This window comes from Aythya marila (genome assembly GCF_965140915.1).
Source record: "Aythya marila genome assembly, chromosome: 16".
Classification (NCBI taxonomy): Eukaryota; Metazoa; Chordata; class Aves; order Anseriformes; family Anatidae; genus Aythya; species Aythya marila.
In genome coordinates, this window is record NC_139057.1 from 11564623 (window position 1) to 11577206 (window position 12584).

At 43.9% G+C, this 12584-nt stretch overlaps 2 protein-coding genes across 2 annotated transcripts in view; both read right to left on the bottom strand.

Annotated features, from left to right (window-relative positions):
- The window catches only part of DHX35 (DEAH-box helicase 35), a gene marked incomplete at its 5' end in the record, with an annotated part of 29024 nt that extends 23222 nt beyond the window's left edge, over positions 1 to 5802 (bottom strand). The window contains 5 exons of the mRNA XM_082773013.1: positions 1157 to 1261; positions 3222 to 3299; positions 4141 to 4233; positions 4585 to 4718; positions 5763 to 5802. Of these exons, the coding sequence (XP_082629139.1) occupies positions 1157 to 1261; positions 3222 to 3299; positions 4141 to 4233; positions 4585 to 4718; positions 5763 to 5802 (450 nt within the window). The remainder of the gene's footprint in view (positions 1 to 1156; positions 1262 to 3221; positions 3300 to 4140; positions 4234 to 4584; positions 4719 to 5762) is intronic.
- A 653-nt stretch (positions 5803 to 6455) lies between these two features.
- On the bottom strand, positions 6456 to 11598 carry LOC309884302 (protein FAM83D-A-like; the record flags this gene model as incomplete). The annotated part of the gene is made up of 4 exons (XM_082773131.1): positions 6456 to 8542; positions 8696 to 8820; positions 9439 to 9606; positions 11134 to 11598. The coding sequence occupies 4 exons, from the start codon at positions 11596 to 11598 to the stop codon at positions 8152 to 8154; spliced, it is 1149 nt and encodes a 382-aa protein (XP_082629257.1). The 3' UTR covers positions 6456 to 8151.
- Positions 11599 to 12584: the final 986 nt, after the last annotated feature.

Consider the following 12584-nt stretch of genomic DNA (forward strand, 5'->3'; position numbering starts at 1 on the left):
CTAATTACCCATGTGATTTTTTGGTATGAACAATTTTTGCCTGAAGTTTTACTTGTCTTTCATTTTCTAACGATCTATTAAGCTGATCTTCTTCCAGCTACAGAAGACAAATCTATTTCTGAGTATTAGCCTGGAGATAAGCAGAGAGATTGGTATTTAATCAGTATTGAACTGTTGAAAATGAGTTGTTTTCACAATGAAAATATAATGGACTGGCAGCACTGGAACGCTGCAATAGAAGTTTCTTCACACTCGTCTGTAACATGACAATCTCTTCTACAGATAACATTCTCCGTGTCAGTCCAGCTTTGACTCTCTCAAATCAAACTACTTAACAGCAATCGGGCATCTGACCAGAATGCAAGCCTTAACATTCCAACAAAATACATGTTCATTTAGTAATTTTTTCTTACTAGCCAGTGGAAAGAAACCAGCTTCACATAGGCATCAAGCAGAGTTTGACTGAGGACTCCAACTTTGACTTTGAATTGGGCAAGAACTTGTTGTCAAGGTAAAAATCTCCAAATTTCCAACCCCAAATGATGAATCATCATCATCAAAAATGAATAAGCATCTTTATCTCTTTCAAACTGCTCTTAGCCTCAGAAAAATAAAAATTCAAAGACTAAATTCTCATTCACCCTCATTCCTCTTCCAACGTAACTAAAACAAACTCTTGTCTGTACACTACACAAGCAAAATATTGCTCAGAGGGCTAAGGAACAGCTGCAAATCTCGCTATTTAATCCATATTAAATTACCCTCAGTTAGCCTGCTCATCTTCCCTTTTATTTGCACTTTTAATCAAAATCTATTTTTAGGGTGGTGAGAATACTTCAGCTTTGATTCACTGCAGCCTTTCGCTATGACTTTGAGTGGTTTATCAGGTCACACTAGCACCGCATCGATAGCTAGCAACAACTAACTTGAAAAGCTCCTTTACTTTAAAAAGGTGGCTGCCAGACCAGCAGAACAGAGCATATTCTAGTAAGGTCTGGAGAGCCACAACTATTTAAGCACACTCTTGGGGTACCCACCTGGAAACCAGAAATGCTACCTGTTCTCTTTACTGGGCATTACAAGGTTCTCGTTAATTTTGCAAAAGCACTTTAAGAGTTTCAGCTAAACTTTCCAGAGGAAGCACATACTGTTTCACCTTAATTCTTGTAGCCTGGGGATCCGTGCAGTCATCAAACCGAATGCAATATCCAACTTCATGACCCAACACTGCACCCCTTTCATCAGCAACTCGGCCTGCGACCTGAGAAAAGAGATCTGCATAAACAAGAGACAGCTCACAGCAAACTTCTTCACTCTATCATTGTTTTGTCTGTAGGGAATTGACATTACAACAGGAATAGAGCTACTGCTTCTAAAGAACTACTACTTGTTCTTAATGAAATGCAGAGTTCTGTTTCACACCACAATGCATACCTAATATAGAACTGGTAAATACTTTTAAGATGTTTCAATATAACTTGAATCTGTTTCACGCTGCTTCCACTTAGAAAAGCTACAGAAGTACTTCTTTGTGATAAGGACTCTGAGAGACCTACAAAAGCAGCCCCTCAATCAGTCATAAAGCTGGGGAAGGGCTCCATACCTGCAATTGTGGGAACACAGTTTAAGAACACCGCATGCAAAGAGGTACATAGCACGCAGAAAAAAAGTCATCAGTTAAGCTGATCTGTCCCTGAACTTACTCAGACTTTTTTTTTCTTTTACGTGAAGATGCTACTCTCCATTTCATAATACAGAATTCCCTGTGCAGAAATCAGACAGAAAAATGGCAGAATAATTAAAAGCAACAACAATTTTTGGAACAGTAGATCTCTGAGCCAGTTTAAAGCCAAGAGCTCATTTAGCTAAATCTTGAATCACTTAGACTTATCCTACTTAATATTATGTATTATCAGATTATGATTTCAGCAAAGTGCAGAAGACATTTAAAACCTGAAAACACAATAAAAATTCAGAATGCATACATTAGTTTTCTTTAAATTCCAACAGCAAGCTACCTTCAGTCATTTGAATGACATTATAAACCATACTGGTAAGCAACGAATTCATTTTCACTTAGAATCTTTACACTCCTTCACTTTCAGGCAAACCTTCAGGATAACTGTCAGCCTGAGTTATACAAGCAGAACTTCAGGAACTTCTAAACTACATCTTGCATCTCTGCAACTACTGCTCTTCACTTCTGACAGCCTCCATAGTCCTAGCTGAGAAAGCAGGTAAAATTTTAAAATAAAATTAAAAAAAAAAGTTTCAGTTCAAGACAAAGCAATAAATCATTAATGTCTCTCATCTCCCTGCAATTGCCAAATAGCACAGGCAGTTTGCAACAACATTCTTAAAGAAAAATCCTACCGTGACTATATGCTAAGCACTAATTGAGTAATCCTATTTTAGACTTAAAAATAACATTCTCAAAGATAAAAGGGAAAAGAGAAATAAGTTTGCCAGGGGACGTCATTGCAGTATATGCAACATCTTGTGTAGAACCATCCAATGTCAGATGAATGTCCTATGAAGGGGAAAAGGAAGGACACTGCAGGCAGAATGCCCAAAGCTCAGGAGGCAGCTCACTGCTAGGGACTGTTTCCCTAACCGCAGTGGATCTAGTCAAAGACAGCTGATGAGATGATACATCCAGGTAGACAACTGCCCAATCTTCTACATTTTTACAAGAGACATACACTGATGTACTGCAGTTACAGTTTAATGCCATTAACAAAAAATAGGCAAAATGAGGATTACAAAAAGGCACCTCAATTTTCTGTAGAAAGAAATCAGGTATGAATTGCTAAAAAGAGGTACACAACCTCCCATTTCCTCCACTGGCAGTGTTACTGCACACAGATTTGCATCACTACTTTATTTTCAGAGAGCAGTTAGGGGTTATGCAAGCATTATTCTAGCTGAGAGTCAAACACAGCTCAACCTTGCACAGTCCTAACTCCCTGTACGGTTCTGCTGATGCAACTCAATTTTATTTCTAAGCTTTTACATCTGCAATTCTGGGATTGGAATCTTTGGCAAGACCTACTAATCAGGTTGAATTCAGCATATAGTACCAGCAATTCTGGAAGGAAGATGAGCAGAAATGTCTATTCACTCAGGAGCTCACGGAGTTAGCAGTTTTGCTGAGAAGCAGGAATGACAAGACATCAGAGGTTACAGTGACAGTGAAGTGAAAAAACTGGGGAGAAACTCACTGAAACAGCAGCTACTCGACGAGGCTGCGTCACCCCAACAACTCTTCCTTCGGCTGTCCAGCCAGCTTCTGCTAGGTACTGCAAACCAAAATGAAGGATAAGAAATGAGTCACCCACATTGTGATTACAGCAAGGTTTTGGTTCTCCACACTCTACATTTCTTCCTGGTTCTGACACAAAACGATGCATGACCCTAGGCAAATCGGTTACTTGGAGACTGTGCATTATTCATCTCACCATTAAAAACAATACAGTACAATATTACTTCCTAAGCACATTAGCTTCCAGAAAGCATTCTAAAAGCAGTTCTTTGGGTCTCAATTTGATTTATTTTTTTTCCCCTTTTCTTCTCTTTATTTTATAATCTCTTTGAGGAAAACAAAACTAGGCAGCACAACTCCAGTGGTCACACTGAAACAGATGGCATTCATCATTAGCTTGTAATTATTCAAACTAAACCCAAGAACTAACTTTTACATATTCTTGGATTTTCTTCATTCCTGTCACAACAGAGAAAGTTTTAAGAAAATACAGAAATATGTACTTCAAAAATTTCCAAGAGCAAAGCTCGTTAGAAACCCGCACTTTTTTTCCTACTCAAAAACATATTCTCTACAACATTTTAAACTTCAGCTAGACAGAATAAGGACACCTCCTATACCACAGTAACTACTATTTGTACCAGCATAATCTTGTTTTGTGTGGTCCTTCACTGTAGCGAAAGAAGACTTTGTATTACAGATATATGGGCTCCTGCTATGTAAAATTAAGCTTTATTTTTCTCTCCTTTTGTTCACACACAGGAAAAAGCACTGGTAAATTCCCACTCTTAAAGTGCAGTTCTGGAATGCTGTTTCAACATTTCATGTAAAATTCCCTGAGGGAATACTTGATTTTACTGAGCTGAACGCACACTTACTTGTGGAATTTGCGTTGATTTCCCACATCCTGTTTCCCCAACAATCACCAGAGTTTGATAGTTCTCCACTAGATAAAGTATGTGATTTCTCAGCTGAAAAAGTGACATTTTAATCTCAAAAACAGATTATTACAAAAATAAGAAAATAAATTAACATTACAGTAGTTACATAATGACACAGTAAATTAATTTTACCAAGTACTTACTGTCAAAAGTCATACTTTGAAATTTACAAGCATTATACATACAATACATAGTAACTTAAATCTACAAAGCCTGTAGACTTGCATAAAGGAAATAAACTTTTGCTGGAAATTTCCTGCCTAAAGGAAACGCAACTATTGCTGTATGCTGCACAATGTTTGTATGCTTCTTTCTCAAAAGAAAACCATGAAAGCCAGTCACCACACAACAGATTTAGTGTTCCCAAAAGAACTTCTGTACCTTAAAAACGGGCAGCTTTTGTCTTTGTTGTTCAATAGAAAGGGAAGCATAAGGATTATAGATGATAGTTACACCACCGCTCTCAGCAGGACTCTGCCTCTCTTCTGAAACACTGACACCAGGACCTTCTGTGCCTAAATGACATAATTTTAATGGGAAAAACACACTTCTGTCAGCTGCGTCACAGTACTGCCAGAATCAGTATGCTCCTTACAAAGAAGAATCATACATAGCAGCATGCATCAAAAGACCAACTTTTCTAAGAAAATAATCAAAAGCATTCAATAACACAAGCAAGAATTCTTTCAAATGAAGTATCTTTCTTGAATAAGTGTATGAATCTTTAAATGAGCCTTGTCAGGTTATGAGGTACGCCACTCACCAGCTCTGTATCTACCTTAGTAATTCAAATTTGATTTATGTCTGCTGCAAATTAACATAAAACTACTGACAACCAGAAATACTGAATTATGTAAGCAAACCTGAAGCTAAAACTCATCTCAGTAAAGGAACATATCATCTGGGGGGATGCTACGTTCCTGATGAACGTATCACCAGGGCTGCACGTTCAACTGGGGAAGCCTGAGCGCAAAGAGAAGGCTCCTCCAGTTTTGTAGGATTTGCTTGTTTGGGCTTCTCCCGCTGTTTAAGAACAGTTAGTCCCTACTCAAAGCTGCCCAGCAAAATTCAGAGCCTACTGACCTAACCTGAAGAGGCGTCAGCAATGCCTCTGATTGCTATCCGCTCCCCAGCCCACCTGGGGTCGTTAGGAAGCTCAGCAGCCTCTTGTCCTGTCCCTGGGCACCACCAAGGACCTGCTCCAGCACCCCCCGCTCCCCCAGCACAGTTTGTGCACAGAGGCACACCCCGAGCCTCCCCTTCTCCAGGTGTCCCCGCCACCCCCTGCACCGGCCCATCACCTCAGCGACCCCTCGCAGACCCCCCCCCAGCCCGGCCCCTCCTGTGTGGTGCCAGCAGCCCACGGAGCGCCCCGAGAGGTGCCGCAGGACGGCCCGGCTCCCCTCCCGCACAGCCCCTGCTGCCGCCGGCCTCGATCCCCGCAGGGCCCCGGGGTCCCTCCAGGCCGAGGACACGGAGCTCTCAGCGGCTGGGGGCAGCCCAGGGGAGCGGAGGAGGCCGGGGAGCCCCCCCCCCAACCCAGGCCCCGCCGCCCTCACCCGGCTTCCAGAACTTCACCGGCCCCACGGGCGCCGCCATCTTGAGGCGAGAGGCGGGGACGCGCCGCCCATTGCCTCGGCCCCGCCGCCACAGCGGGGAGGCGCCGAGCGCGGCTGCTGCCCTGTGGGAACGGCGGTAGGGGCCGGGACAGAGCCGTCAAGCAGCAGTCGGAAAGATCTCAGTCTCCAAAACGGCCTTCTGTCGTTAATTAACTACAGTTAATTGCTGTAAATCCCCGCCGTGAATGATGCCACCTCACTACGAACGCGAGGGACTGAAAGCGAGTACAGGGACAATGCAGGCACAGCTACTGCAACCAAAGGGAACCATTACTGAGTCACATCTAAGCTAGAGTTTGAGTTATTTAAGTATAAGCTGAAGTAAAATAATAATAATAACAGCTTCCAATAAGTAATGCTGTCAAAAATTCACACTTAAGGGAAAAAAATAACCACATTTTATATTCCTAATCGTTCTCCATAAATAACTTAACACACAAGCAGGGCAGCTGTGGTGACAAAAGCAGAGTGCACTTTGTAACACTGTACTTCCACAGTAACTCCTGCTATGGCTCTGGATAACCTGCCCGTAAAACCTCATTCAGTTATAATTAAAGACATTGTTACAATTCTAGCTACTTATTTCAGTGGAGTTGTCACATAGGAAAAAAAAAGTATCAAAAGTAAACACAATTGTTACCACAGAAGTTTGTACCATCAATATATTAACAGCTGCTGAGAAAAAAGTCCTACCGCAGAGCAGTGGAAGTAATAAGTAGTGCCCTATTAAAAGAATGAGATGAACAACAAAGTTAAAAACTTGTATTTGAGAAAACAGATATACAGACAATCATCACTGTGAAATATTGCACAAACGTTTTGCATAGAGTACAAAATTATCTTTTTTGTCTTTATGGAAAATATAGTTAAGAATAAAAATATATATTTAAAACTTTTTTACATCAGGATAAAACTTAACACTTAATCTATAAACCATCAAACATTTACAAAGTAGGAGGCAAAACTATTACAATTCCATGTTTGTAAGAGTAGAAGAAAAAGGACACACATTAGTTGTATCCTAATCAGTACATTTTTGCATTGTCAGTAAAGAGCACTCCTGTACACTCTCACATTTAATTTAATATTGTCCTACTGGCGTTTAGCATAGGCCCATACAACATGCCCCAGCTAAGTTTATAGATTCCCCTTTGAGGCCCACAATCCACAAGAATCCACAAAGGCAAGAATATACCCAAGATTTCTGCAGCAGCAGAGCCACAAGAACAGCTTGGGACAGGGCTACCACAGTTGGGTTAACAGGAGTTTCTGCACTGGAAGGCTGGTGGAACATCAATGCATCTAAGTACAACAGTTTGGGAGGGTGTTTTATTCATTTATTTTTCTTCTCCAGAAAACAATGGATTTTTAAAAAATTGAGCTGGCATGAAACTTTAAAATTAAATGCTTCTGACTTCCATGTTATTACCTGTCAAGTGGAAGTAAGGTGTTTTTTTTTTTTTTTTTTTTTTAGAAGTAGCAGATTTCACAGATTTCAGATCTAATTAGCTTTTCCCTGTAAGAGCAGGCAGCAGTAGCAACCACAAAATAGGTATGTAATGCCAAAAAAATGTATTATTTGGCTTTGCTACATATATTAGTAGGTTCTTAGTAACATTACCCCTTGATTACAGGCATTTAAAATACATTTTTTGTGATGGTCAACAAGTATTCTTATTACCAAAAAGAAAAGGTAATTTGAAATTCAGTCATCAGAAAACTGTGATGGCCTGATGTGTTAACCTGTTTTGCCAGCTGCACAGCGTCATGTAAAGAAGATGTAACATCTGAGAACCAGGACTGGTAATCATCTGGTTTCTAGATTATGGCTACTCCAGCTCTGTCATGAAACGGTTTGTTGAACACAAGATCAAGCTTAGAATGATTTCAGAAATGTACAGCAGTCCTGATATTCATCCTTAGAAACCCTTTAAGCAATATATACATATTTAAGGTATCTGGGTATAGAAAATAAAGTTTGAGCCACTTGGCCAAGACATTGCTAACCCATTAGCTTAAACCATTCAAGAACAGGTTGAAAAATGAAAAACTGATAGAACGCAGTCAATAATGGCTTTCCAGGCGCTAGGAGTTTTGTTGTCTTTGGCATTGAAGCACTTCTTAGCCTAAGAATACCATAACTGTATCTGCTGCTCAGCATTATAGAAGCGTTCAACTGAAACCACATCTCCAGTATCCCTTTCTCTCAGTTTGAGGTTGGTTTCCCAGCTGCTTGCACACACACGCTGTAAGACAGTATGTCATGTAAGACATGGACCATGGGACATGGTTTCGAGGTTCTGCATCTCGCTGTGAGTGAACTTGCAATTCATCTCTCTATGATCCAGTGTGGCCTCATAATTTGAGAGCCATTCCTCTTAGTCAGTGGTGGAGAAGCATGCATTGCATTATTTGACACGTAGACTGCCTCCCTTGAGGCATGCAGCCAGTTTCGTTTCCTTTTTAGATTTCCTACAAATGCTCTAAGATACAAAAACTCCATTCTCAGGAAGTTTTCTCTGGTTAAGTCTCTGGAAGCCACTGTTATCCTGACCAGCTGATCCAACACCTTACTTTTCTTGCTGCTGGAAAACTCTCTGAGGTTGACAGGTTTTGACCGTGCATAAAGAATCCGAAACTCGTGGTCAAAGTGTGCAACTGCAGGGCCTGACAGGATCAAAATGTTACTGCTGTTCAGCTTCCCATCTGTCCATGTAAAACTAGCAAAAGAAGAATGAGAAAATTTCAAGTTAATTATAAATGATAATAAAGATTATCATTTATTTAAAGATTATTAACTGAAAATTCTCTTAATGGTGTGCCTTGTTTTAAGGCTAAATATTACAAGAAAAAAAAAAGAAATTGCCACTTGCCTGTAGGAGCCTGTTGTCACTCTAATGCCATCAATTAACATGAACTTTTCACAGACTTTTCCAACAATTTTGGCACCTGACCTTGTGTAGTATGTGTTCCCAGTGATATTTCGGATTCTCATCGACTGTTAAAAAGAAAGATGTGGAAAGATCACATACATTTCAAAGTTAAATGATCGCACTTAAAGGAGTAACACATGATAATAAAGATCACCAACAAACTACGAAAGTTGCTGTGCAGCAGTGCAGGTTTCACCCTCCAGAAACAATTTGGTGTTGTTTTAGCAGGCAAAGAGAAAACACGCTAAGGGACAACCCCATACACTGGCTGTGCAGAAGGTGATCATAAAAAACATTGCCTAATATCACGTCTCTTGACGTGATATTAGGCAATGACGTCTCCACGTCTTCTTGAGAACCAACTCCATCAGCCTTTAAGAGCTCAGCACGCCTGAGCAACTCCAGTCATCCTTTTAGAAACCAGACATTCCTCCTTCATTTTCTTGGATGCTCCACTAGTATTTGTACTCAGAGAGCAACTGTGACAGCCTCTTGTAAAGATTTCAGCTTTTCTGTTAAGTACCTTCTTTTATAAGAATGGTTGCATCTTACAAGAAAGAGCTAGAGCTACATAAACCCCATTTTAAGTTATGGCAGCAGGCAAAACAGTTTCTTCTAACAGCTCAAAGATTAGAGTTATTATAGGACCAACTCTCTATCCCTAGAAATATCACAAGGCTTACCTTTTCCTGCTCAAGGTCAACTCCTAGATCTCTGCACATTTTCAGAAAGTGGGAAAATGAAGACTGATCCAGAAGGATATATGCTTTAACTTGCCGCTGGCTACAAGCTTCCAAGAGGTCTCTGAAGATATCGGTATCTGTGAAGGAATCCATAACCAAGGCAATCATCTGCAACAAGTTTCAGAATAAATCATTAGGCTGTTTCCACAGCATTCCAAGAGAGATGGCACGTGAGGAACTTGACTTTGAATTTAAATATTTTCCCCCTATTTTCTTCTCTTTGGTGGTTATACAACCTGGCAGTCTTCTGCTGTACAATGCATTCTTCTGTTGTTCACACAACTGCTGAAACATTTATGAGACGTATAAGAAATAGCAGAGAAAGGAAGAAGTAACTGACTAAAATAAAGTTTTGTGACGAGGAGGGTATTTTGGTAAAGATGATTACAGACTACAGTACACCGAGGTACAGGAGATACAACATACTTCACTACAATCACTTATTCATGTCTCTGTATAGTTAAAAAAAAAAAAAAAAAAAAAAAAACAGTACATACTGAACTCAAGGATGGAACCCATTGCTATTTGCCCCAGTTTTGGTGTTGCTTGACTCACATATAACAGATAATATCAATTAGGATTTCTATTAACCCATTGTAAAATTTCCCTTTTTACAGTAATTAGAGCTGTGACTTTGGTAGCGGACTTTGAAGCTTCTTTTGCCAGGATCTCTATTGGTTTGGTTCATTTGGTAGATGCAAACTAGCCTGAAAGCCTGTTGTGGAGAAACACCCCTTAACTATTTTTAAAAACTGGAGTTCATCACTAACTGCCAACAATGAGAGCTCCTACACCCGTTCAGTAACACACTGCTCATGACTTTTCATTAAGGTTGTACTAAAGCCTTCCCCTTTTTTATTCCATAACTTCACCTTCAAGATCCAGTTACACAAACCTGAGCATTTCTGCCTCTTCCCCAACCTCTGGAGTGGTCCACAAGACACCTCAAGGCATCCAGGAGACTGACACCTCTCCAAAAACTGAGCGAGCTCATATAAAAAGAGTCCAAAAAAGAAAGACATTTCGCTGTCGGTCTTCTTTAGCTACACCGCTCCTCCAGCTACACACTGCTTGGTGTGACAGGAGCAGTGAGCTCACCGGGGGCTGTCAGGGGGTGAGAAGATCTCACACAAATCAGACCAGTGGAAAACAAACGTGTTGCTTCAGGATTTTCTTCATCCTCCCAGATATCAAAAGAGGCGTCTGGGTAAGACAAATTTGGTCTCTGATTCCTGGATGAGAGCTCTTCTCCTGAGGACAGTCCCCTTGTTGTTAAAAGCACTCTACAAAAATTGTAAAGTATGAGCTTATTTCCAAAACATAAATGGGCCGAAATCTTTCAAACTTTTCAAATAGGAAGCCAAATAGGGAAAAAAAAAAAACCACCTGCGTCCACCCGTGGCTGCTCATCGCACCTTTTTAAGATACACCCGAGCTTCCCCTGCAGCTTACGGTTCATTTTCCCGTGACGCGCCCTCACAGCTCCCTCACGGCTCCCTCACGGCTCTCCCGGTGCTCGCAGCCCTCCCAGCGCCCGCGTGCCTTCGGGGCATCCCCTGACGGGGCACTCCTGGTGCTTTTTTCTCCTGCCGAGGCAGCGCGGGGGCAGCCCCCGGGGAGTCGCCGCGCACCCACCTGCCGCGCGGAGCGGATCTGGCGCCGCACCGCCTCCTTGCAGCCGCAGCCGCCGTCCCCGCAGCCCGGCTGGAAGTGCGCCTCCACCCGCGTCAGCCCGCGGAAGGCGCCGCCGGCGAAGCCCGGCCAGCCCAGCTCCAGCGCCGGCGGCTCCACGTCCGAGCGCTCGGGGAAGTAGGTGAGCGACGAGGCGGCCGGCGAGGCGCCGAGCGACGGCGGCTCCTCCTCGGCCGCGGCGGGCGGCACGGCGCCCCGCGCGATGGCCTGCACCTCGGGCTCCGACAGGAAGGGCGGCAGCTGCTCCCGCCGCAGGAAGGCCCGCAGCGCCTCGGGGCCGCCCGCCACCAGCTCCTCCAGCGCCAGCCGCTGCGCCTCGCTGTACAGCCCCAGCCCCAGCCCCAGCCCCGGCCCCGGCTCCGGCCAGCGCCCGGCGCCCTCCTCCAGGCACTGCGACGGGTTGGCCATGGCGCGGCTCGCTGCCCGCCCGGCCCGGCACGGGATGCTTTATAGCGACCCCGCTCCCCCCCCGCGGCCCTTCCCCGCCTCACGCCCGGCCCGCCCCGGGGCGGGGAGCGGCCGCCGGCGCTGCCCCGGGCCCGGCCCCGCGCTCCCCTCAGGGGGCGCCGCGAAATGGCGGCGGGATGGGGGGAGGCTGGGGCAGCCCTCGGAGCGTCCCGGGGAAGGGGGAGCAGCGCGGCCTCAGGGCTGAGCTCAGGCTGCCCCCCGTGAGGCGCTGTGTGAGGGCGGGCGGCTGCCTTCCCTTCTGCCTTGCCTTCATTCCGCAGCAGCCAAGCGGGCAGGGCGGCGGCCGGCGGGATGCGGAGGGACAGGTACACAGACGGCAAAACGCGGAAGGGAGGCGGTGAGAAGCCCCGTGGCAAAATGAGTTTATTTGTAAAAAAAGGTATCGTTCCTGGGAGAGCTCCAAAACAACCGTACAGGGCACCGAAGCTGAGAAGTACAGAGAACAAACGCGGTTTTCAGGTGGGTTTCGTATACATTCAAGCATTGCCGAACACGAGGCTTTTAAGAATACAGCTCTGACAGTGTCCTGAATGTGTATTGTGGCTCCCTGTTTGCAACCCCCTTTCGTCTCTGTTCCAGCTCTAGGAGCTGTGCCCCTCACCTGTTTAAGCAGGTGCAGACAGTTTTTCCCTTCCCTGCACCTCTCCGTACATCTGCCTTGCAGCTTTAGGGAAGAACTGGCTGCTTTAACCTCCAATCTATAGAAGTAGCTAAGCCTCTTTGTCAATACAGGACTCAAAAATTCTAGTCAGTAGAATAAAAGTGCCGCTGTCTACACTTCGGTTGCAGCTCTGCGGAGTTTGGGCTGTTCCCTATTCATTCATTGCCCCTTGTGGAAATAAATAACAGCTGAAACGTGCCACCTACTGGACAGACATGCCTATAAATAAGAAGGAAATACCTCACCCAGACTCTGATTTGACTGA